This window comes from Anabrus simplex, chromosome 14 (genome assembly GCF_040414725.1).
Source record: "Anabrus simplex isolate iqAnaSimp1 chromosome 14, ASM4041472v1, whole genome shotgun sequence".
In the NCBI taxonomy this organism is placed as follows: domain Eukaryota; kingdom Metazoa; phylum Arthropoda; class Insecta; order Orthoptera; family Tettigoniidae; genus Anabrus; species Anabrus simplex.
The window spans coordinates 58,453,410-58,478,030 of record NC_090278.1 but is presented as its reverse complement, the minus strand read 5'-3'; the positions used below and the strand labels follow the sequence as shown (position 1 = coordinate 58,478,030).

General features: G+C 41.0%; 1 protein-coding gene across 7 annotated transcripts in view; it reads left to right on the top strand.

The window, feature by feature from the left end:
* The first annotated feature begins 21,734 nt into the window (after nt 1-21,734).
* Nucleotides 21,735-24,621, top strand: part of LOC136885199 (uncharacterized) — a 117,029-nt gene continuing 114,142 nt past the window's right edge. For 5 of the 7 annotated variants that reach the window (XM_067157618.2, XM_067157616.2, XM_067157617.2 and 2 more), the window contains exon 1: nt 22,120-22,382. In XM_067157618.2, the coding sequence (XP_067013719.1) occupies nt 22,321-22,382 (62 nt within the window). In that variant the 5' untranslated portion in view covers nt 22,120-22,320. Of the gene's footprint in view, nt 21,986-22,119; nt 22,383-24,621 lie in introns of those variants that run through there. The other 2 variants (XM_067157620.2, XM_067157619.2) reach the window with 2 other exon arrangements.

The following is a 24,621-nucleotide window of genomic DNA, read 5'->3' as shown; positions in this document are numbered from 1 at the left end:
TTAAGGAATACTCAATGAAACGCAAAAAGTACAAACTCACTCTAAAAGATAAAAAACGACATCATCAGAAACAAGAAGCAGAACAATTGGTCGAAGAAGCGAACAGAGACCCGTACGTTGTCTTTAAACGGAACAAAGTCCCTCAAACAACGACAATACAAATGGACGTGTGGGAAAACCATTTCAACAACATCCTCAATTTGAAGTGCACCACTCCAACCGCAAGTGTATCAACACGAACAGGAAGTCAACCAAATTTGCACCCAATTCCAATAACGACTCATGAAAAAACCAAAAGCCTGATGGGATCTGCAATGAACTTATCAAGGCAACCGAAGACGTACTCCTATACGTGTGGACTGAGTTACCTGAATCTTGGAGGAAGTCCATGATAAAAGTAATCTATAAAGGAAAAGAAGACAACATGGACCCAAACTCATTTAGAGGCATCGGCCTAGAAAACAATGCTTTCAAGATCTTTATGAGAATAATCACGGACCGATTAGTGAGGGAAACGGACCATCTACTTCCTGAACGTCAGTATGGCTTCAGAAAACATCCCTGGACACTACAGGCAGTAACGAACCTAATAAGTGAAATAGAACAGGCTTTAAGATTTCCAAACGGAAAATACTACGCAGTATTCATCGACTACACAAAAGCCTTCGACACCCTGAACAGAAAAGTAGCGATTGAGAAACTAGCACAAATTATTGGAGAAACACATAGCATTACAATCCTTCTGAAGAACATCCTAGAATACAACATAGTTAACATAAGTGATGGCATCTCTCTTTCCCAAAATATTTTCCAAATCAATGTAGTAATGCAGGGTGACCCAATGCCACCGACGCCATGCTGGAGCGAAAATGGACAGAAGCGAACTACGAACAGCGACATGTGGTTACAAGGACGGCAGCCCATGGCTTCCACCATAAGCTATGTGCGAGTTAGCGATTCCATGAGGTGAACGACGAGTGTGTTTGCTCTCTATGTGAGGAAGTGTGTGATCGCTAGCACATACTTAAGTGCAAAAAAGAACAACATCAATCAACGAACACAGTAAAGACGGTTAACTATTGAACTCTATGCACATTTGTGCGCATTTCACTTATTATTAAATATTGTATGCGCTTTCCGCTTCACGGTTGTTTTACCTTCTCACCTTCACTTTTGTCAAATACAATAGAGACAATACGCGACACTCAGCGAGATATCGAGGGACAGCTATTAGAGCTCTTCTAGTGGCTAGACCTGAGAACTACTGATTCTGTCATAAGAGCACGTGTATTTGTGTGTGCAATTTTTGGTGTTATTTATGCGTTTTCAGTGAGATGACATAATTAAATTTCAAGTTGTTTTACGTCGCACCGACACAGATAGGTCTTACGGCGACGGTGGGAGAGGAAAGGGCTAGGAGTGGGAAGGAAGCGGCCGTGGCCTTAATTAAGGTACAGCCCCAGCATTTGCCTGGTGTGAAAATGGGAAACCACGGAAAACCATTTTCAGGGCTGCCGACAGTGGGATTCGAACCTACTATCTCCCGAATACTGGATACTGGCCGCACTTAAGCGACTGCAGCTATCGAGCTCGGTGACATAATTAAATAGTAGCGTGTGTCATTCCTTGATATCTCCTCTCAACATAAGGGGAAAGGTATGTGCTCTGTTTGGCTGCAGTAACTATGAAATACAGAATAATACGTGGTCTTTCTTTCCCTACCCTCGTGACAAGAAAATGTAAGTAATATCGTGTTTGCATATATTTTCTTCCAGTGACAAAGAGATTTTTAAAGTTCTTCATAACCTTCTGACCTGCTCGACCCATATTTTAACTGGCTTAAAATATAATACGCAATTTTATTGTATAGTGCAACAATTAACCTTCAATACCGATGTGTTGTTGTAGGTGTGATCTGTGGGTTTTGAAATGTCACAGAAGTGATTTGGATAAGGTGTGCAAGAAAGAAGGGACGTTACCCTTATATAAGAATTATAAGATCTGTTCAGATCATTTCCAGGCCAGTGACTTTAAAAATCTTCGAGTATACAGCCAAGGGTATGTTACATTTTTACTCTAATTGTACGTAAATATTCCTCAAACATCACTATCGACAACATTTTCATACTTTTCTTTCTTTTATCCCTCTTCTCAGATTAAAGCCGGGATTTTGTAGATTTTCTTTCTGTTAGTAGGCTTCATGTTAAGAGGAAAATTGTCTAGCTTTTAAATGTTAATTCATTGCATCATGTGTGTAAGGATTGTGCCGATATTTTTATTGACAAGTGTCTTAATGTGATGATACAGTGTTTTTAAATGAGAAAAAAGATAAATCTAACCGTAAAAGTTCAAGCAGGAATGCTAAAGCAATAAAGAATGCATAAATGAATGATCAACCCATTTCACCGCAGTCCACTTCACCTCTTGTTTATATGTCTAATTTCCGTCTTTAAATAATAACCTTTTAAATAATTCTTCATTCATTTATCCAGAAGTGCTTTAGCAACTTCGAAGTTAATATCTCAACAATACTTTCTTTCTAGATGTAAATTATTTATCCATTTTCGTATATATATTTCCATTGATATTTGAATTTAGCGCGTCTTTTCAGGTCAAGTCACTAGGAGCGTCACCGTCGAATTGTCTCCCATTTTAACAAGGCTAAATCCGTAAGTGTCGCGTATTGTCTCTACTGTATTTTCTTTTGTTAGCGACTGACACTCAGGAGCCGTCATCGGCATATTTCCATTGATATTTGAATTTAGCGCGTCTTTTCAGGTCAAGTCACTAGGAGCGTCACCGTCGAATTGTCTCCCATTTTAACAAGGCTAAATCCGTAAGTGTCGCGTATTGTCTCTACTGTATTTTCTTTTGTTAGCGACTGACACTCAGGAGCCGTCATCGGCTATATTCGCTGTCACTCGGCTCGCAGTGCCGAACGCATCGTGTCGTCACAAGTCACGCTCACTTTTCGTTCTTTGAGAATGTTCGAGTGAGATAATTTAGCCAGTGAGTTATTTAATTCCTTCGAGTCGTCACTAGTAATTAAGGTAGTGTATTAAATTTAAAAAGCCTCCGTGGCTCAGGTGGCAGCGCGCCCGCCACTCACCGCTGGATACCGTGGTTCGAATCCCGTTCACTCCACGTGAGATTTGTGCTTGGACAAGCGGAGGCGGAACAGGTTTTCCTCCGGTTTTCTTGTCATCTTTCATTCCAGCAACACTCTCTTCACTACCATTTTATTTCATCTGTCAATCATTAATCATTGCCACAGAGGGTTGCGACAGGCTTCGGTAGCCGGAACAATTCTCATTCTCGCCGCAAGATGGGGCTTCATTCATTCCATCCATAACCCGGTCATTGACTGGAAAACAGGTTGTAGCTTTTCATTTTTTCTGCAGTTTCAGCACTCATAAGAAGTACAAGTAATAGTGCCATCTAAGTGCGAAGCTCGTAAATCCACGCACAGACAGTGTATTAGTGAATAAGTAATGTTTGAATATAATATTTTATCAGCTTGCTCCCCTTAAATTTATATGGGCCTCCATCATAACAATATGATATTATGAAAATTTGTAACTAGGTATGCCTTTCATAATAATATTAGCCTCTTTATTTTCTCTCAATGTGTTGCAAATAACAGGCAGCATTAAAAACGATTATAAACAGGGCACGCAATAGCATTGTGAGCGTTCAATTATATCACTGAACCTGTAATTCTATTCGCAATACACTCAACTCGAGGAAAGTATTAATTAGTCCTTAGTTTTGAAACGCTCAAGCAGAGGGAGGATTCAATTAAATATCCGGCCGCGACGATCATGCACGAATTTAGCCGATGATGGTTCCTGAGTGTCAGGCGCTAGAACAAAGTCTCACCTTCGAGCATACAAATAGATAGAGAGGGCGCTACCAGTAGAACAAGGCCCAGGATACAAATCAGCTGATGTTGGGCACCCAGGGGGGCTCATTCCGGCAAAGGAAGCTGCCACTGGTCGCTCTCGCGTGACGTCAACAGGCGGATAACCTTGGAACAGCGCATGCGGTGTAGGTTGCGAGAACGTACTACTTTCGTAATTTACAAGTTTTTAAAATGTGTAAAATAAACACAAATACATAGCATGCAAAATTAATACGGTACTATATACAATTCAACGACTTCCACGGCCACCATGCATTAATTTAATTTAATCTGTCATTAAACGAACACACCTGTATGCAGGAGATTGAAGGGTATCCTCATTATTTTACTGGCTGAGATGCAGTCCACGTCAGATTCTTCTTTGCAGAATATTTCTTTGCTGCTTGCAATTGCCCACACTAGTTCTTAAAATTAATTAAGTTACCAACATTGTGAACAGTGCGAACATTCATTCCTATTGTTTCTTTGTGTTTTTCAAGGTGATACTAGTGTTTGTAAACGTTTGTACGTAGTAATTATCATAACTCGTAATATTATTGTACGCTGTGCAAGCGTGTGGGTGTTTTCCTGCACAGTTGTGCCGTTCAGAAACTTAATTTTTAGGATAGAAAGAAGTTACAATCTTTTGTCCATGTGCGTGTGTGTATTTCTGTGCGTTGTAGTTGCGTCCACAATCTTTGTGCCCCGGAAAGGTAGGTAAGGAGCTACATAATGAGTTTGAACAGTGTCCAGATACTTAAGAAGACAAACTTTTCTTGTCTCACTCTTGAGCGAAAACTTGAGATTATGAATGCTGGGCGTCCAATGCCTGATCTTGATATAACGAGGCAGACTAAAAGTAAAAGTAAAGAAATCATGCGTAAATTCAGAATGGATATATACAAAAGAACTCAGTGGATCTGGTGTGTGCGAAATTACTAACAGGTTGTTTGTTTTTCCGTATTTTTGCTTCGTGAGTGATGAAAGCGAAGGGACTTGGACCAAAGTCGGAATGGTAGATTTAGGATATTTGTCCCAAAAAGTAAAGAAACGCAAAAGTTCTAAATCTCATATGCTTGCCCAGTGAATTCGATCTTCTGGGAAGACACGATATCCGGCAGTAACTTGACTGTGCTTACAGGCAGTCTGTGGAAAGACACAACGATCAAGAAAGGAAACATCGTTATGTGCTGTCAAAAAATATCGACTGTTTAGAGTTCTGTGGCGCGTTTGAGTTGGTATTTCGCGGGCATGACGAAACAAGTGAATCGTCGAATCCTGGCATATTTCGAGGCCTCGTTAATTTTATTTCCGAAATTGACATTGCATTAAGCTACTGTTTTCAAAGGCACCTCGAAAGACATTCAGAATGAATTGCTTTCGTGCATGTTTGAAATCTGTCGTGAGAAAATAAAGAAGGATATCACGACTGCGCACTTCTTTTCGGTAATCGCAGACGAGACCACCGATATATCAACTACAACACAATTAGTTATCGTAGTGCGCTACAGTCTTCCAAACGGTAAGCCAGTTGAAATATTTTGGGGTTTCCTCTCACCCGCTAGTTATGATGCAAAGACAATAGCAAGTGTTTAAAATCTTCTTTGAGGGATGTTGTGAATAGCCCAGGTAAGTTAATTTCACAAACTTACGATGGGGCATATGTAATGAGTGGTCGCCATTCAGGAGTGCAAGCTTTCATCAGGGAAGTTTTTAACCATGCACATTATGTTCACTGTTATGCCCATTCTTTGAACTTAGTCATGGCACAAGCGTCAAGCTAGAATACAGATGTCCATATGTTTTTTGCAGATTTAAGTGAAACCCCAACTTCTTTCATAACTCCCCGCTGTGAGCAGGTGTATTGACCGAAGTAGTTAGTGGAAGAGTACCACATGCTTCAAACACAAGGTGGAATTTTAAATCAAGGACCGTTGAAGTAGTTTACGAGACCATAGATAGCATTATAGAATGCCTGAATCAACTGGAAACCTCCTCTCGACAGCCTAACACCATATCGCAAGGCAGAGGTTTGCATTTAAAAACGGAGCACCCGTTATTTCAGTTCTGGTTAGCTGTTTTCCATCAGATAATGCTTCATGTGAACATTTTATACAGTCAGCTACAAAAGCGAAATTCAGGTCTGTTGGAAGTCAAAGGTGCACTTTCAGGCTATAAAAAGGTGGTTCGGGAAAATAAAATTGACCACATCGCTGACGAACATGACATACTGCTCCCCACAGTGAAGGTATCACGAGGGCCGTTGCGTACCTCGAAACGAGTTGCGGCAAAAGAAGTTTGTGACATGGTCATTCTTCAAGCAAAAGAACGGTTTCAATTCACAAACCACCTTCTTGCGGCAAACCTTTTTCAAGCTGAGAATTTCGGCAGTTTCGAGAAGCAGTTTCCCCACTCACTTCTGTTCAAAGCGTGTGAAGCCTACCCATTTCTCGATAAACCGAAACTGAGAACCGAACTTGATATATTATACATGAGAAATGATTTTCGAACTGTTTCTGGGGCTACGAATTTGTTGTAGTTTCTTTTAGAAAATAAGTTGCAGAGTGTCTTTGGCGAAAGCATAAAATTTTTAAATATAGTTATTACTATTTCCATGACGACATCGGAAGCAGAAAGGTGCTTCTCAACCCGGAAGAGAATAAAGACTTTCTTGCGCAGCACAATGACCGCGGATAGACTTAATGCTCTTGCTATGCTGTCAATTGAAAAGGACTTAGTTCGAGACTCTGTGGACTTCAACGAAGCAGTTATAGATAAGTCTGCATCCCTCAAGGAGTGTGGGATGGATTTTTTGTATAAGCTGTCTGGATAGGGTAAGTTGATTGTGAAACATTTCTTATTTTGCATGTGGTAAATATCGGCATGTATTGTCTGCTTCTCTCGTATTCGATCACATTTTGAAAACTACTATCATCTTATTTTAGTAGGTTACATCCCACGATGGGAGAGGTGGAGCGGGTGCAATTTTTTTCTTCTGTTGAACCCCCAGTGATGAAAGTCACGCGCCGCCACTGCCCCAATGGCAGAAATAGTGTTAAGAAACGCCAATAACTTACAAGGACAGAGAGTATGGGTTAAGAGAGACATGGGCAAGGAAGGAAGTGAAAATATGAAAACTCTGAATAGACATCTTTTGAGTTCGAGACAACAAGGGCTAAAAGCGAACATAAGGGGGCATAACCTAGTAGCGTCAAATGGAAAATGGTATAGAGAGTTTTCGGTGTCAAAATTGAAAGCGATGGACGATCACGACAGTACGGAGGTGGAAGTGAGCGCAGTGCAAGATGGAAGGAAGGTCGTTCAACCATATAGGGATCAATCAATCAATCAATCAATCAATCAATCAATCAATCAATCAATCAATCAATCAATCAATCAATCAATACTGATCTGCAATTAGGGCAGTCGCCCAGGTGGCAGATTCCCTACCTGTTATTTTCCTAAACTTTTCTTAAATTATTTCAATGGCATTGGAAATGTATTCTATTCCTTTCTTTACAATACTTCTACAGTTAGTGGAGGGAAGTGAGGAGAACAACCCAGGAGGAAGCGGGCACCGCAGTGCGGATCCAGAAGAAGAGAGTCGAGAAGTAGTGAGCGAGGGAGAGTCACAAGAATCGTTAAGTGCAGAGTGCAGTGGTCAAGAGAACCATAAAGAAGGCGAGAGGCGTGACGAACAGAAAGGAAAAGCAGTTATGAACAATGGTAGAAGTAAGAGTGGGGGTCTTTCTTTATTCGTGTCAGAAGTATCAACTTTACTTACAGATATTTAACAAAAAGCAACAAGATATCTACATTCCTACTATACAAATATACAAGTCTATTATACAATCACAGATAGAGCAACAATATTCGAGAGCTAGATGATGCTTGCCCGGTATTGGGCGACGTCAATAGCGTTGGGGGAGGCTGAAATCAAGTGTTTCATAGGGCACATTGAAGGACATAAAACACACTGACATAGATGTTGGATCGTCTGCTGCTCTTCGCAATCACAAAGTGATGAATCACTTGAGAAGCCCCACTTCCGCAAATTTACTTTTGTTCTGCCGACTTCTGTACGGAGTCTGTTAAGGGCTTTCCATACTGTCCACTTCTCCTGGTGTCCACATGGAAGACATTCCTTCGGCTCTACCCAGTTGGAAAGGTGGTGGATTCTTTCTTACCACATTTTAGATTTTATCCTCTGTGTGGCTGGGTGGTATCCATAGAGAGGATGTGCTTCTGAAGAAGATGACTGGAGCCTTTCTTTGTTAGCTGCTACCTCCCTACGAATCTCACCGGGAGCAATACCAGCTAAAAGTTGGACCTTCTAAATGGGTGTAGATCCTGCAACTTTCGTTTAAAGCGATGTCGACCTGCTTCGTATGGGCTGACCTGTACCAAACCGGGGAGGCATATTCTCCTGCAGAATAGAATGGAGCTAGAGCTGATGTTTTAATTGTTTGTGGTTGTGTTCCCCAACTTGTTCCTGATATTCGTAGAATGTTGTTTCTGGCAGCTATCTTTTGTTTCAGGTTTTGGCAATGTTTCTTATATGTTAATGTGCGATCCAGCATAACTCCCAGTTGGGTAACATGTAAAAAAGGTATGGAGGATACGGAGGGATGAGGACGACAAGAAAAGTTAAAGAAAGAGAATTGGAAACAGAGAATGAGAGGGCTATAGTAACAAGAAGTGAGAACAGGGGAGGTAATTTGGAAGGGATGAGGGTAAGCCATAACTAAATTGGAAAATAGGATTTGTGAATATTGGTGGGCTATTAGGCAAATTAGACGATAAAATGTTAAAGAAGTAGTGGAAAGTTACGATATTATGGCACTCTGGGAGACTTGGCTTGAAATAGGGAAAGAGATAACATGAGATGTCTTTGTGGTTAAATATGAATACAAAAGAAAGGAGAGGAATAAGAGACGCACCACAGGTGGAATAGTTCTTCTAATAAAGGAAGAAATTAGTGGACTTGTCGAGGATATTGGGACAGAGATGCAAGAGGTTATCTGGATTAGATTTAATATCGGGAGGGATGAGGGAAGGGTTAAGAAGATAAGTTTAGCATTCGCATATTGCCACCCTAGGTGTTCTTTATACACAAATAGGTATTTGTGAAGTGTTATTGGTGGATATTAGCATGATAAGAGAGAAGTTCGCAGAAGAAGATGATATGCTGTTATTTGGAGCCTGGAATGCGAGAATAGGGGAACAAAGCCCAGTTTATAGTAGAAAAGAAGGAAGGTTAATGACGAAAACTAGAAGAAGTGAAGATAAAGGCACAAACAGTTATGGTGAGAAACTCCTAGAAATGTGTGCGGCGGGAAATTTATATATTACAAATGGATGGAAGGAGGGCGATAGTACCGGGAAAATGGCATATGTTTCAAAGCAGGGAGGAAGCGTGATCAACATAGTATTATGCTCGGAAGATTTGCTAGAGGAAATTGTAAGGATGGAAGTAGAAGACTGGATTAAATCATAGCACTTTCCAGTGTGGGTATTGTTAAAAAGAGGTAAGGGAGGCACAAAAGGAAAGAGGTAAAAATGATGAACTAGGGAGAGGGTATATTAAATATAAATGGACAGAGAAAGTGGCACGGGAATGGGATAAGATAGTAAAAGAAGAGTTACAATTACAAAGGTATTGATGGAATGTCGCGTTGGAGAAAAATAACATAGATAAAGCTTTTGAATTACTTCTGCATCCCATCAAGGGGTAGCCCATATTGAAAAAGGTAGGAAGAGAAAAAGGTGAGGGGGAAGAATGGTTTAGCGTAGAGGTTGAGGTAGTGCGAAAGAGGGTTTTAGGCCCGTTAGGAAAATATAGAAAAAAGGCGGGAGCTGAGAAAGAGAAGTTTTCTGTAACTTAAGGAAAGAATACGAAAGGAAAATCCGTGAGATAAAAAAGTATTGGATGGAAGAACAAACGGAAGCGATAAATAGAGGGTGTAGGATGAATAAAACGGAAACACTTTGGGAGAGATTAAACAGAATAGTTTAAGGTGGAAGGAGACTTGAGAAAACAAGTATTGAGGATGAGCAATGGGTGAACTATTTTAGTGAACTACTCGGCGGGAGGGTGAGGAATGGTTGAGAGGGAAGGGGGAAGAAGTTATCTGGAGAGATAGAGGAGTTTCAATATACGAACTGGACAAAGAAATTACAAAAGAAGAAACCTTGGGAGTGATAGGAAAAAATAGGGGTAGGTCTGCAGGAGGACGCAATGGTATCAATGATAAGTTTTGGAAAGAAATAAGCAAAAATTTGACAATGATAGACGGCATAGTGAAAGTATTTAATAAGCTTTTTGATGGGGTAAGTACCCTAAAGAGTGGGAACAGAAATTACATGCTCAATATACAAGAAGAACGGTAGCAAAATCAGTGTGAACAATTGTAGGGGTATATATCTGTTAGACTCCCTAAGTAAAATTTATACAGGGGTTTTAGCTAATAGATTAAGTGAACGGGCGGAAAGGAACGCAGTTTTGTAAGATTACCAAGGGGGATTTAGAAAAAGAACGGTAGACAATATATTGATAGTGACGACGATGTTAGAGAAATAATTGAGTATAAAGCAGGGAGCACATTGCATCCGTCCCGCTCGGTTCAGTTCAGTTCAGTTTATCGCGTATCCGTTCGCATCAATTCGTCTGCCGCACATACCTTCCGCCTCTTCCGGAAGCTGTCAGTGAACCCGGCTTGGAACAGCACCTGTAGTAATGTCGAGCTCTTTGTCCGAAGACAGAGAAACTATAGACTGCAAAGAAGAAGAAGAAGAAGAAGAAGAAGAAGAAGAGATAAAAGAGAATATTTTGTATACATGAAATACATTTAAAAATGGAACACTGTGGTGAATATTACCTTCAATTTCCGGACTTGCTACTTGATGAGCACAATTTTTTTAAATATTTCAGAATATTACTCTCTCAAGTTTTTGAGTTGCTAAGCGGTCTACCTCAAAAAAAAAAAAAAAAAATCAAATTTCAGAAAACCAATTTCACCTGTTGAGCGACTAGCAGTGACGATGAAGTAACTATTGATTTCCTTTTATATTTTATTTAACAATACTACATGGTCAAAGTAATTACAATTGTATAATACTACAAGTCAGTGTACATTCTGTCATATTCCGTCACTAGAGTAGTTATTTGAGATTTAAATTCAATTTGTAGCAGAGGACTAAAATATCTCACTCTTTATTCCACGGTTTCATAAACCTTTTTGTCGGCAATACGCGGGTTTTCTATCCACTTTTGCATATTTGTCAGTTAAAAAATTGTCCAACTCCTTGATCATAGAGGTCCCTTTCTTTGCATAGAAACCGGGGACAGAATTGCTGCATCATTATCACTTCTTGCCGATTATTGAGGACTTGAATTTCTCCTTGCCATATCATGATATCAGGATGTAATTTTACAACTTCAGTCAGCAGTTCTTCATTGATCATACTCATTGAACTCAAATAAAACACTTCGCTGGAGGCTCGCAAGGTGGGGTCTACCGTCCGTCTTCCGTCAAGTTTGCATGTGAGGTCAAGCTCGACTGAACGGATGGTGGGGGAGAAATGCTGAAGCGTGCGGAACTGAAGCAGTAGGCGGCTGGACATTACACGTGAACCAAATATCCAAGGTCAACTGAACGGAACGGAAGCAGTGTGCTTAAGAGGCAATGTGTATGTGGCGGCAATTAACTTTGAAAAAGCGTTCGATAAGATAAATAGAGGCGCTGTAATAGGAAAATTGGGTAGGTTGGGGGTTTTGGAGAAGATGATAACGTGCAGTTGAGGCGAAATATAGTGGTATGATGCTGTGTAAAATTGGAGGAAAACAGGTTGAGTAGGCCCATAGAGTCCATAATGGGTTTAAAACAAGGATGCAAATTATCCCCGTTATTGTTCATTTTATGTATCGGTGATATGTTGGATTGACACGGGGAAACAATTGGGCGGTACCGGTGATTAATGGGTTGGAGATACTGGGATTGATTTTTGCATACGATATGATTTTGCTGACATTAACCGCAGGTGGGATGCAGAGAAGCTTAAATACAGTGTCGAAATATGCAAAGAAATGGGACTTGAAAATTAACGGGAACAAATCTAAAGTGTTAGTAATGCAGAAACATAAAGGAAGAAAAAAGAAATGGCTTGGATGGTACAGGGAGAGAGGTTGGAACAAGTAAAATGTTGGAATATCTAGGAGTGATTTTTAACAGAATAGGGACATGGGAAGATCAAATCAAAAGAACGAGGAGTAAGGGGTTGGCAGCCTTAGCCTCAATTAAAAATTTAGTGGCCAAATTTCCGGGTTAGTCTTAAGATCGGTTGTATTTGATAGGATAATGTATGGGAAGGAAGTATGGGGTATAGAGGAAAAGAGAGTATACTTAAGACAAATTATTAGTGAATTTGGCAAGGCTGTGATGGGGCTACCTCAGTGCACAGCGAATGCGGTGTGGAATTAATGTGTAGGGAAGATATAGAGGTGGAGTGTGTGATAAGTGTAGTTAAATACCGGATGAATTTGAAAAGAAAGGAAGGGGGAAGGTGCTCCAGGCAGCGTACAAGCAACAAAAGAAGAGCATGTATAAGGGATGCTGGTTAGAAAAAATTAAAAAATACCTGGAGGGGTGGAATTGGGGTACATGTTGGAAGAGGTTTGGGAAAAGGAAGAAACTAGAGGGCAGAGGGTGCTTTCGAGGAGCATTAGAGATGTAGAGAGGCAGAAATTGATAGAAGAGTGTAGGCAAAGGGGATCGCTTAGTGTTTTTAATATAGTAATGGAAGTGACAGAGCTAAATATTAGCAAACGTAGATAGGTTAATCAGAGGAGGCTTTCTATGGTGGTTGATGGGGTTATACAAGAATAAGGGATGGTTAAAGGATAAGACATTATGTGTATTATGCGGGACTGTAGGCAATGATCTACATTTGATAGGTAACTAGGCTCGGTGCTATATAGCCTTTGATTTCAGTTTTAAATACCCTATGGAATAATCTGGTATTATTTTACTTGATGTTCTCATCCATTCCTGTGACTTCTGCCGTAAGGTGTTCTCTTCTGATTCTTCTCAGTGTTTGGTGTGTTTGTTTACTTATTTCTCGTGATTTTTCCAAATTTGTTACAGTCTCTTTCTTGTTCTGTTATTTCCACGCCTCAAATCTTTCTTTGATTGCAATTTCGCATTCTGCATTCCACCATGCATGCTTGCTTCGACGTTTCGTAGATGCTAATTCAACTGCTGGCTCCTGCAGATTTTTTTCTCTTCATTCCAATTTTTTGGCACTTGTATCTTTTTCCTGTATTCTTCCCTCTTTTCTTAGATGAGTAAATCACGGTCAATTTTGGGCACTTTATTGCCACAGGTATGCTTTTTTCGTCCGGGTATGAAATTCATCTTAATCTGTGATAAGTAATGGTCTGATATTACATTAACCGCTTTTCTAAGCTTGACGTTAGGAATTTCCTTGTAATTGTTCTTGGATATAGCTACATGGTCCAGTTGAAATTCGCCTAACAAGGGGTTTGGTGATATACACGTTTTCTTTTTGTTGGGGCGTGCTTTGAAATGGGTAGACATGAGTTTTAAGTTGTTCATGTTGCATAAATTGATCAGCCTTTCTCCGTTTTTATTCGTCTTGGTTGTGCCGGGTGTAGCCCAAATATTTCAATGTACTTCCTTTCCCGCCCCACTTGTGCGTTTAAGTCTCCCAGGAGAATTTTGGTGTTATTTTTTAGGATCTTGAGTATTTCATCCCGCATTTTGTCCAAAACTCTTCAACCATATGGGGTTCTTTATATTATCCTCTTTTATTGGTGCATGAGCATTTATCAGCGTGTATTTCTCATTCGCTGATTTTTCCGTCATGAGCGATAGTCTTGAGTTTAAATTCTTGAAGTCGACTATGGTGTTTAGTAATTTTTTGTTTAGTACAAAGTCTGTTTCCTGTTGCGGGACGTTTTTCATGATCTTTTTCTGGCCTTTCCTTTGAAGAGTCTGAACCCATCTGATTCAAAGTATTCTTCATCCATGTACCGCGTTTCCTGGAGCGCCTGTATCGAGATGTCGAGTCTCTGTAGCTCCTCTCTTAACTGTTTCAGTTTTCCAACCTGAATAAGGGAGTTGATGTTGAATGTTCCAAAATAGTATTTTCTCTTATTTTTGAATTTAGCAATTGTTCTTGTGGTACATCGATTCACTCACGAACTTCAAAATGTCAAACACCCTGGAATCCGAAAGCCTGATTTTGTCTTCAGTGTAATTTAATTCGTAAGCAGCTTGTTCCCCGATATTGATGTTCATTTTAGGGGTTAGACATAGTCCAACATTGTACAACTAAGTTTGTTAGCCTGAAAGGCCTCTTGATGTTTTCTGGCGAAAGGCAGTTATTTCCTCCTACCTTAAATAGGTATGGTTTTCCCGCCAATACTCGGTTGGCTAATTGCAGTGGCGATGGGGTCCCCACACCCCCTACGTCTTGTACCACAGTCTAATATATACAGTCGCGAAGCTCTGATGATATTTTTCATCCAAGGCGACTACAGCGCTCCAAGTGGCGAGGTAGGGGAAATGCTTTACGTTCACGTACTACCATAACAGTCTGAAATGTTCATAACTTTTGAACCATTTATGCAAATAATATCCTGACGAGGTTATTGTAATCCTTATAAAATACTGGAGGAGGTCAAACAATTTATTTCAATGACGAGTTCGAGGATAATATCGAAATATTTATTTAATCTTAAGGAGTTATATTTTACCGCGGACTATAACATAAAATTGCTTGTAGAGTGTAAACGGTTGTACATATTTATATGCCATCGCAGAGTTTTTTTTGTAGAGGTTTCTATGCTCTACAATTCGTACGCTTACACTTGGGTTATATCGTTGATTGTTCACGCAGCGTAAGCCAAGAAAGCAAGTGATCGATCGACCGACATTTTTGTCTCTTTCTTCGTATTTACTGTATATCGGATCACGGATTCTGTATTATTTCACGAGTTCCGAAATGTATTCAGGTATATAAGTCATTAGCACGTAACAATGTTGTTGGTTTTACGTCCCACTAACTACGTATTTGATCACCTTCACCACCGGACTCAGACAGGATCGAACCTGTCAATTTGGGAAAAGAGGGCCAGCGATCTACCATCTGAGTTGCTATTTAGCCCGGCTATTAGTACACAACAACAATTAATAATAATAATAATAATAATAATAATAATGTTATTTGCTTTACGTCCCACTAACTACTTTTTAAGGTCTTCGGAGACGCCGAGGTGCCAGAATTTAGTCCCGCAGGAGTTCTTTTACGTGCCAGTAAATCTACCGACACGGGGCTGTCGTATTTGAGCACCTTCAAATACCACCGGACTGAGCCAGGATCGAACCTGCCAAGTTGGGGTTAGAAGGCCAGCGCCTTAACCGTCTTAGCCACTCAGCCCGGCACAACAACAATTATAGGAAATATATGTTTCATTCAGTCATTTATACCTGACACCTTTTTTTTTTGCTAGGGGCTTTACGTCGCACCGACACAGATAGGTCTTATGGCGACAATGGGATAGGAAAGGCCTAGGAGTTGGAAGGAAGTGGCCGTGGCCTTAAATAAGGTACAGCCCCAGCATTTGCCAGGTGTGAAAATGGGAAACCACGGAAAACCATTTTCAGGGCTGCCGATAGTGGGATTCGAACCTACTATCTCCCGGGTGCAAGCTCACAGCCGCACGCCTCTACGCGCACGGCCAACTCGCCCGGTTGACACCTTTATACCGTACGAGTTGTAATATTGGAGATATTCAAGAGTTTTTTTACAAAGTGTATCAATAGCCAAGCATTGCTGACGAGGAAGAATTGTCATGCCGCCACAGTAGAAAACTAACTGGCTATGATGGTTGGTGTCGTGATTATCTTTATAATATGCAAAATTATAGTATTGCTATTTGAGTTAACGTCTTACTAACAACTTTACGGTTTTCTGAAACTCGAGGTGCCGTAATTTTGCCCCACGGGAGTTTTTTACGTGCCGACAATTTATAGCACCACACGCGTTTCCGTAATATGTTGACTGCATTTTAATGAATACAGTGGTTCTACTGTAGATACTGACAACACGTACACTGTTCACGTCGTGATCCACTATAATTAATAATAAACGCAGTAAACATGATACCAGAAAACACATTTGAAGCATACGACTTAATATCACTCATAGCATTGTTCCTGACAACTCAATGGAGTATAGATAATTTCTACTCCATTCACTCATATGCCAGTCCAAGAGAATGAGGAAGGCCTACAGGATGCAAAACTATTTTTATTACTCATTGAAGCGGGCGAATAACGTTTGCGGATTCGTCGACAGACACTCGCAATATTTTTAAATATATTTAATAGCGCACAAATGTGCATTTAAAATACATTAATCTTTCGCATATTCTAGAAAATATTTTGTTCTCTTGTTGCACTTGCTGAAATGATAGCGATCGCAATGTTTGTCACACAACATACACACGCAATGTAGAGATGGTTCATGGAAGCCTGATCGCCGACCGGTGGTGAAACCCATGTACCACCAGCCTATTCAAAGCACTTCTCATGCCATTACTTGGACCGGTCCAGCTGCGGTCAATCATAGCGTCAGTTGAGTAAAATTCCAGGCTGATTTCTGCTTGTTTCCTCTTTCTCTCTTGGAGAACTTCCTCTTCTTGCTGCGTATGTGGAACCAGCATTCTCATTTTCAAATCTTCGAGTAAAAACATTAGGGCCCAGTAGATTTGAAGTCTGACGGTTAGCGCCACCGACGGAAAAGTAGACTAAAACTGTTCGAAAATGGTCTGTTGCTATGGCAACGAAAACAGTGATGCCACAATTAAAGATGCTATCGCCAAGTGGTTTGGCTTTCTCTCAGTCGCTTTTTTGATATTCGGAGTAGTACTTTGTTAGCAGTGTTAGTTTTTGCTTGTTTATGTAATAATTTAAAGTGTTTATTTCCTGAATTTCGTTGTTAGTATATTTTTAGGTTAGGTGTACAGTTCTATTCTCAATTTAACATGTGCATTTGTTGAGGTTTTTGTCAGTTTAGTGAATATGTAATCTCATATTTATGTCCAATGACGTGTTCTGCATTAAATGCCGGGATTATTAGCACGAGCTTAGGAACGTTTCAAAGTTTATTGAATTGCATTAGGCCAACATAGCTGATTAAATATTCAGCCTGTATGAAAGGATAATATGACGCAGTTTGAGGTAACTACGATAACGCAGCGTATTTCGTAGTTACTTCTTTCGCCGCTCAAATGTCAGACTTCAACTCTCGTGGGCCCAGGGCCAAACTGTATTGCTCGCTAGCAAGTACCTCCTCGAGCATATCACCTTATCACAGTCTCCACCCATTCCCAAGTTGAGACTTTTGCATACATATTATTCTCAACATCCTCCTCGTGGGAACAGAGCCACTGCCTTTTATAACGTTTGTACGTTATTAGCTTCCAAGGAATAGTCCTTTTTGAATGCCTAAACTTTCAATGTATTTTATACTTTATGAAAGCATATTTTTTATACCCTCCATCATCTTCTCTTCAACTGACGCTTTTTCAAGTCCAACTAAAAATGATCCTTCCACTGCCATTGGCTAGCAGTGTTTCTTTCTTATTATTTTCCCCTTTACGTACTCTCATTGACAGTTTAAACCACTTTCTTCATTACTCTAACATAGTGCTATAATAATGCATCTAGCCTCACTGTGGCCCCATATTTGCCTTATAAAACGTGGCTCATAACTCTGTTCGACTACGGGTAAGCTTACCCGCATCATCAGTTAGCTACGGCCGGGCTACGGCTGTTACGTGTGCTACTTCCATGTTTAGCTTTTTGTTTTATTAGTATTAACTCGCCCCAATTACCTATTACCAAATACAGTAGAGACAATACGCGACACTTACGGATTGAGCCTTGCTAAAATGGGAGACTCTTCGACGGTGGCGCTCCTAGTGACTTGACCTGAAAAATCACGCTAAATTACATTATCAATGGAAATTTATATACGGAAATGGATAAATAAATTACGTCTAGAAAGAAAGTGTTATTGAGATATTAACTTCGAATTGCTAAAGCAATTCTGGATAAATGAATGAAGAATTATTTAAAAGGTTATTTTTCAAAGACTGAAATTAGATATATAAACAGGATGTGAAATGGACTGCTGTGAAATGGCTTGATCTTTCATTTATTCATTACTTTTTTAGCTTTAGCATTCCTGCCTGAACTCTTACGGTTATATTTGTCTTTTTTTCTCATTTAAAAACATTGTATCATCACGTTACCACATTTGTCAATACAAATATCGCCACATTCCTTACACATATGATGCAATGAATTAACATTTAATAGCTGGACAATTTTCCTCTTAACATGAAGCCTAGTAACAGAAAAAATCTATAAAATCCCGGCTTTAATCTGAGAAGAGGGATAAAAGAAAGAAAAGTATGAAAATGTTGTCGATAGTGATGCTTTGAGGAATATTTACGTACAATTAAGGTAAAAATGTAACATACCCTTGGCTGTATAGTCGAGGATTTTTAAAGTCGCTGGCCTAGAAATGATCTGAACAGATCTTATAATTCTGATATAAACGTGACGTCCCTTCTTTCTTGTACACCTTATCCAAATCACTTCTGTGACATTTCAAAATCCACAGATCACACCTAGAACAACACATCGGTATTGAAGGTTAACTGCTGCACTATACAATAAAATATGCGTATTACATTTTAAGCCAGTTAAAATATGGATCGAGTAGGTCAGAAGCTTATGAAGTACTATAAAAATCTCTGTCACTGGAAGAATATACACTGACTGACAGAGCAAATGCAACACCAAGAAGGAGTGGTTCGAAAGGGATGAAAGTTGGGGAAAAAACAGAGACGGCACGGACGAATAATTGATGTTTATTTCAAACCGATATGCAGGTTACACAATGCGCACGGCATCGACTCAGTAGGATGTAGGACCACCGCGAGCGGCGATGCACGCTGAAACACGTCGAGGTACAGAGTCAATAAGAGTGCGGATGGTGCCCTGAGGGATGGTTCTCCATTCTCTGTCAACCATTTGCCACAGTTGGTCGTCCGTACGAGGCTGGGGCAGAGTTTGCAAACGGCGTCCAATGAGATCCCACACGTGTTCGATTGGTGAGAGATCCGGAGAGTACGCTGGCCACGGAAGCATCTCTACACCTCGTAGAGCCTGTTGGGAGATGCGAGCAGTGTGTGGGCGGGCATTGTCCTGCTGAAACAGAGCATTGGGCAGCCCCTGAAGGTACGGTAGTGCCACCGGCCGCAGCACATGCTGCACGTAGCGGTGGGCATTTAACGTGCCTTGAATACGCACTAGAGGTGACGTGGAATCATACGGAATAGCGCCCCAAACCACGATGCCGCGTTGTCTAGAGGTAGGGCGCCCCACATTTACTGCCGGATTTGACCTTTCTCCACGCCGACGCCACACTCGTCTGCGGTGACTATCACTGACAGAACAGAAGCGTGACTCATCGGAGAACACGACGTTCCGCCATTCCCTCATCCAAGTCGCTCTAGCCCGGCACCATGCCAGGCGTGCACGTCTATGCTGTGGAGTCAATGGTAGTCTTCTGAGCGGACGCCGGGAGTGCAGGCCTCCTTCAACCAATCGACGGGAAATTGTTCTGGTTGATATTGGAACAGCCAGGGTGTCTTGCACATGCTGAAGAATGGCGGTTGACGTGGCGTGCGGGGCTGCCACCGCTTGGCGGCGGATGCGCCGATCCTCGCGTGCTGATGTCACTCGGGCTGCGCCTGGACCCCTCGCACGTGCCACATGTCCCTGCGCCAACCATCTTCGCCACAGGCGCTGCACCGTGGACACATCCCTATGGGTATCGGCTGGGATTTGACGAAGCGACCAACCTTCCCTTCTCAGCCCGATCACCATACCCCTCGTAAAGTCGTCTGTCTGCTGGAAATGCCTCCGTTGACGGCGGCCTGGCATTCTTAGCTATACACGTGTCCTGTGGCACACGACAACACGTTCTACAATGACTGTCGGCTGAGAAATCACGGTACGAAGTGGGCCATTCGCCAACGCCGTGTCCCATTTATCGTTCGCTACGTGCGCAGCACAGCGGCGCATTTCACATCATGAGCATACCTCAGTAATGTCAGTCTACCCTGCAATTGGCATAAAGTTCTGACCACTCCTTCTTGGTGTTGCATTTGCTCTGTCAGTCAGTGTATATGCAAGCACAATATTACTTACATTTTCTTGTCACGAGGGAACCTGAAGAACGACCGCGCATTCTTCTCTACTTCATAGTCACTGCAGCCAAATGCAGCGCGTACCTTTCCCCTGATGTTGAGAGGAGATATCAAGGAATGACACACGCTACTATTTAATTATGTCAACTCACTGAAAACGCATACATAACACTAAAAACCTCACACAAATATACATGTGCTCTTATGACAGAATCAGTAGTTTTCAGGTCTACTCGCTAGGGAGAGCTCCAATAGCTGTCCCTCGATATCTCGCTCAGTGTAGCGTATTGTCACTTTGTTCTAGCGCCTGACACTCAGGAGCCATCATCGACTAAATTCGTGCATGATCGTCACGGCCGGATATTTAATCGAATCCTCCCTCTGCCTGAGCGTTTCAAAACTAAAGATTGATACTTTCCTCGAGTTGAGTGTAATGTGAACAGAATTGCAGGTTCAGTGATATAATTGAACGCTCACAATGCTATTGCGTGCCCAGTTTATAATTGTTTTTAATGCTGCCTGTTATTTGCAACATATTGAGAGAAAATAAAGAGTCTAATATTACCGGGTTAGGGATGGATGAATGAAGCCCCATCTTGCGGCGAGAATGAGAATTGTTCCGGCTGCCGAAGCCTGTCGCACTCCTCTTTGGCAATGATTAATGATTGACAGATGAAATAAAATAGTAGTGAAGAGAGTGTTGCTGGAATGAAAGATGACAAGAAAACCGGAGAAAAACCTGTTTCGCCTCCGCTTGTCCAGCACAAATCTCACGTGCAGTGACCGGGATTCGAAGCACGGTATCCAGCGGTTAGTGGCGGGCGCGCTGCCGCCTGAGCCACGGAGGCTTGTTAAATTTAATACACTACCTTAATTAATTACTAGTGACTACTCGATAGAATTAAATAACACACTGGCGTAATTATCTCACTCGAAGATTCTCAAAGAACGAAAAGTGAGCGGGACTTGTTTCGACACGATGCGTTCGGCACTACGGGCCGAGTAACAGCGAATATAGCCGATGACGGCTGCAGAGTGTCAGGCGCTAGACGAAAGTCGTATTGTCTCTACTGTATTTGGTATTACTCCAGACTTTATGGTTTGCTTGATGAATGAGTGTAGTTACTAGGTACTAATAAGGTTCTAGTGACTGGACGATAATTAGCAGAGTCCAACCACTCCACTCAAGATGAAGAAAAGAAGAAGAATAATGATCTCACTGCTTGGAATGTGCTTGGTTGAACTTGGAGCATTAATTAATTAATATATATATGGATACATGTTCGAATGGGTTGAACCCAAAGGGGATAGAACAGAAACGCAACGATGAAATTAAATTACGTTTTTCTTCTGGGGGACTCCTTTGAGACATGAAAGATGTTCCTATCCGTGTTTACAATAGAACATCTTTGCTGAAAACGATGGAATGTTTTATTTGGTAAAACTTCAGCTTTCCTTCTTCTGTGGCGAGAGAGGTAGTGCAATTTGTGGGCTGTTTGTTTCAGAAAGCGACCACCCGGAAATTAGTGCTGTGTTTGAAATCAATTAATGTTTGAAAACCCTAATTAAACTACTGTAGTACAAAAAATGGTGCAATAAAATCGTATTTGTGACTATCTGAAATTTAATACGTTTTCCCCCCGCGAATACTATCCTCTTTCCAATGTCTTCTAATGGTATAGACACTCTTTGCTAAGCTTCTTCGCAAAGCCTGAACGCCAAGTGGCTTCCATTTTGGTTTTATCGTGAAGACATTTGGTTGGAACTCTCTGTTGGTAAGTAATATTCTTGAATTATAAGGGAAAAGGTTTTAAGTAAGTTCCGAAATAGAGCTTCTTATATCTCTGAACTTTTTTTTTTCGGCCTCAGTCCGTGGTTGAATTATGATTGCATATGTAATATTCTTAGCGTCTTTGTTTTGCGCACCGGTATGCCGGCAGAAGCGTAGCTAGTGAAGAATTTTAGTGTGTATGGAGGAAAGAAGGGTTACTTTGAATCGATAGTGTTTGTAAAAGATTGTGTTTTTGTTCGTGGTGGTTTGTTTATGTGAGGAACGAATGGTTTGCTGTTTACGCCCATATTTGTATTAAAGATATCGATTAATTTTTGAATGGAAGGTCAAAGTTCATCCACTGGCGGCGACGCGTCTCGTACATACAAAATTACCACCCAGTAAGTAATTGAGATTTCTAAAACTGTCTTGTGTGCAAATTGTAGGGTTAGTTTTGCGTGTTATTGCTCTTAATGTCTTAATTTTGCTCTGGAGTTCTCTTCAGTAAATGTGTTTTCCGCCTAGTTCTGGTCGGCGAGGTAGCATTAGTAGTGATTGTCCAGTTAGCACTTTTATAAAGTGTATCGTCAAATTTGCAAGTTGACAGTAGTGTTATTGAATTGTGTATGAGATTATAATATCGTTGAATGATAATTGATGAATATTTACACTGTTCTTGATATTTTCTTTATGAATTATCTTCGTGTATCCAGTTAATTTTGCCTGATAATTACCTTATTACTCCATCGAGAACCTACTGTGATTTCTTCACCTCTTGCTGTATATCTATTGTCGAGTTTCAGCATACTTTGCTGAGATTTCCTTTGCTTTTGTACAGGATTCTAAATACATTTTCATCTTGCCTTGTATGCCTCATTTTAGTGCTGCCATTGCGTTTTGTGGATTTACTATAACTGCATAGCCTTTGGTGGTGCTATTTGAGGATCCAACCTGTCTCTGGGCTGATGACCTAACAAATATTCACTTGACAGTCTGTACCCATCCATGTAACCTTGCTTTGTGTGATGCAGATATTGATTGTGATGATTGCTTAAACCAAGTCTAGGTATGTTAGATGAGCAGTACTATTTGTATAGGCCTATTTGGTAAAGATTCCGTACCCGATGTGCGAAAGTGTGGTTAGAGATCCAACATGGCGCGGCTCGGGCGTCGTCGTGTAAACACGCGGCAGGGTTGACAGTTTGTGCATTCTTAGTGACAAGACCATTGGGCTGGATTGGTTAGGTCCAGGGAGTGACGAGACCATTGGGCTGGATTGGTTAGGTCCAGGGAGTGACAAGACCATTGGGCTGGATGGTTTAAGGTAGGTAAAGTGACAAAACAATTGGTCTGGATACGTTAGGGTAGGTTAGTGACTAGACAATTGGCCCCAGGTTAGAAGCCGTGAAACAACCTTTAGGCCTCTAGTATCCCGCGTGACACCTCCATGGGTCTGTATAGGTTAGGGTAGGTTAGTGACAAAACAATTGGTCTGGATACGTTAGGGTAGGTTAGTGACAGAACCATTGGTCTGGTATGCTTGAAATTTGTGGTTCTCTCACTTTTAGCGAATATGGCAGCCCTATACTTGCACACGATGCTAGCTCTGTTGGAGACATTAGGAAGATTGTCTGGCGAATAGGAACACACCACGAACATTGGCCAGCCAATAGAAACACAGCACGTGGTTGCAATTAGCTGATTTACACAGTCTCTGTTTTATTTCTTCTATGTAAGTAAGACTACTTGTGGCGGGATGGTGGGATACTGGCAAGCATAAAGGAAGGATCTCACCTTTCTGCTACTTGAGGTATCATTGCACATCATTTTTATATGATTTTTATCATCCCTAAGTCTGTACACAAGTACGGAAGTGGCACCCTATATTTATTTGCCAACTGTCACTCGGAGATCTGTACCACAGAAGCCACAAGTAAATCACTTTATTAATAAACCTGTGACTGATAACAAATTAGGTTGATTCATTTCCTTCCATATTAAATACTAGCTGATGTACCTGTGCTTAGCTACGGAATTCTACATTGTATACAGAATTGTAGTTTAGGTAGAGTACACGTTGTGAGCAAGACTGTATTAAATTGCATAGCTCTTACTGTTACCCTAGAAACGCGACGGGTAAATCACCAAACGTCTTTTCTCATATGAAGACTGTGTTAGGGAATTTTCATTATGTAGTGGTGGGCCTGCTTGCCTACCATCATTAACAATCAGGTTGGGGAGTTTTCATTATGATGGTAGACACTCACGCTCCATCGGCTTTTTTACGTCCTCAGAAAGACCGAGTGGTTTTCCCAACTGAAATGAACATACATAGTTACAATGACGTCAGTAGGAATGGCGCGAGTAAAAGCAATGATTTCACATGAAATACTCGATCAAATGGAAAAACCACACATTTTCTCACCTTTAACGAACAATAGTACGCTGCCGATCTAACAGTCCGAAGTTCCAGAGCTGTATTGAATAGGTTGAACCTTTTTAATTCTAATTGTGACAGCCAAGATACGTGAACACACTTAGTTTTTTTCGGGGGGTGGGGGGGAGTCGAATAGTGAAGATTCCCAGGGCAAAAACTATGTCCTTTTACTAATCTGTTTCCTAGGAGTACCCAATGAGTCG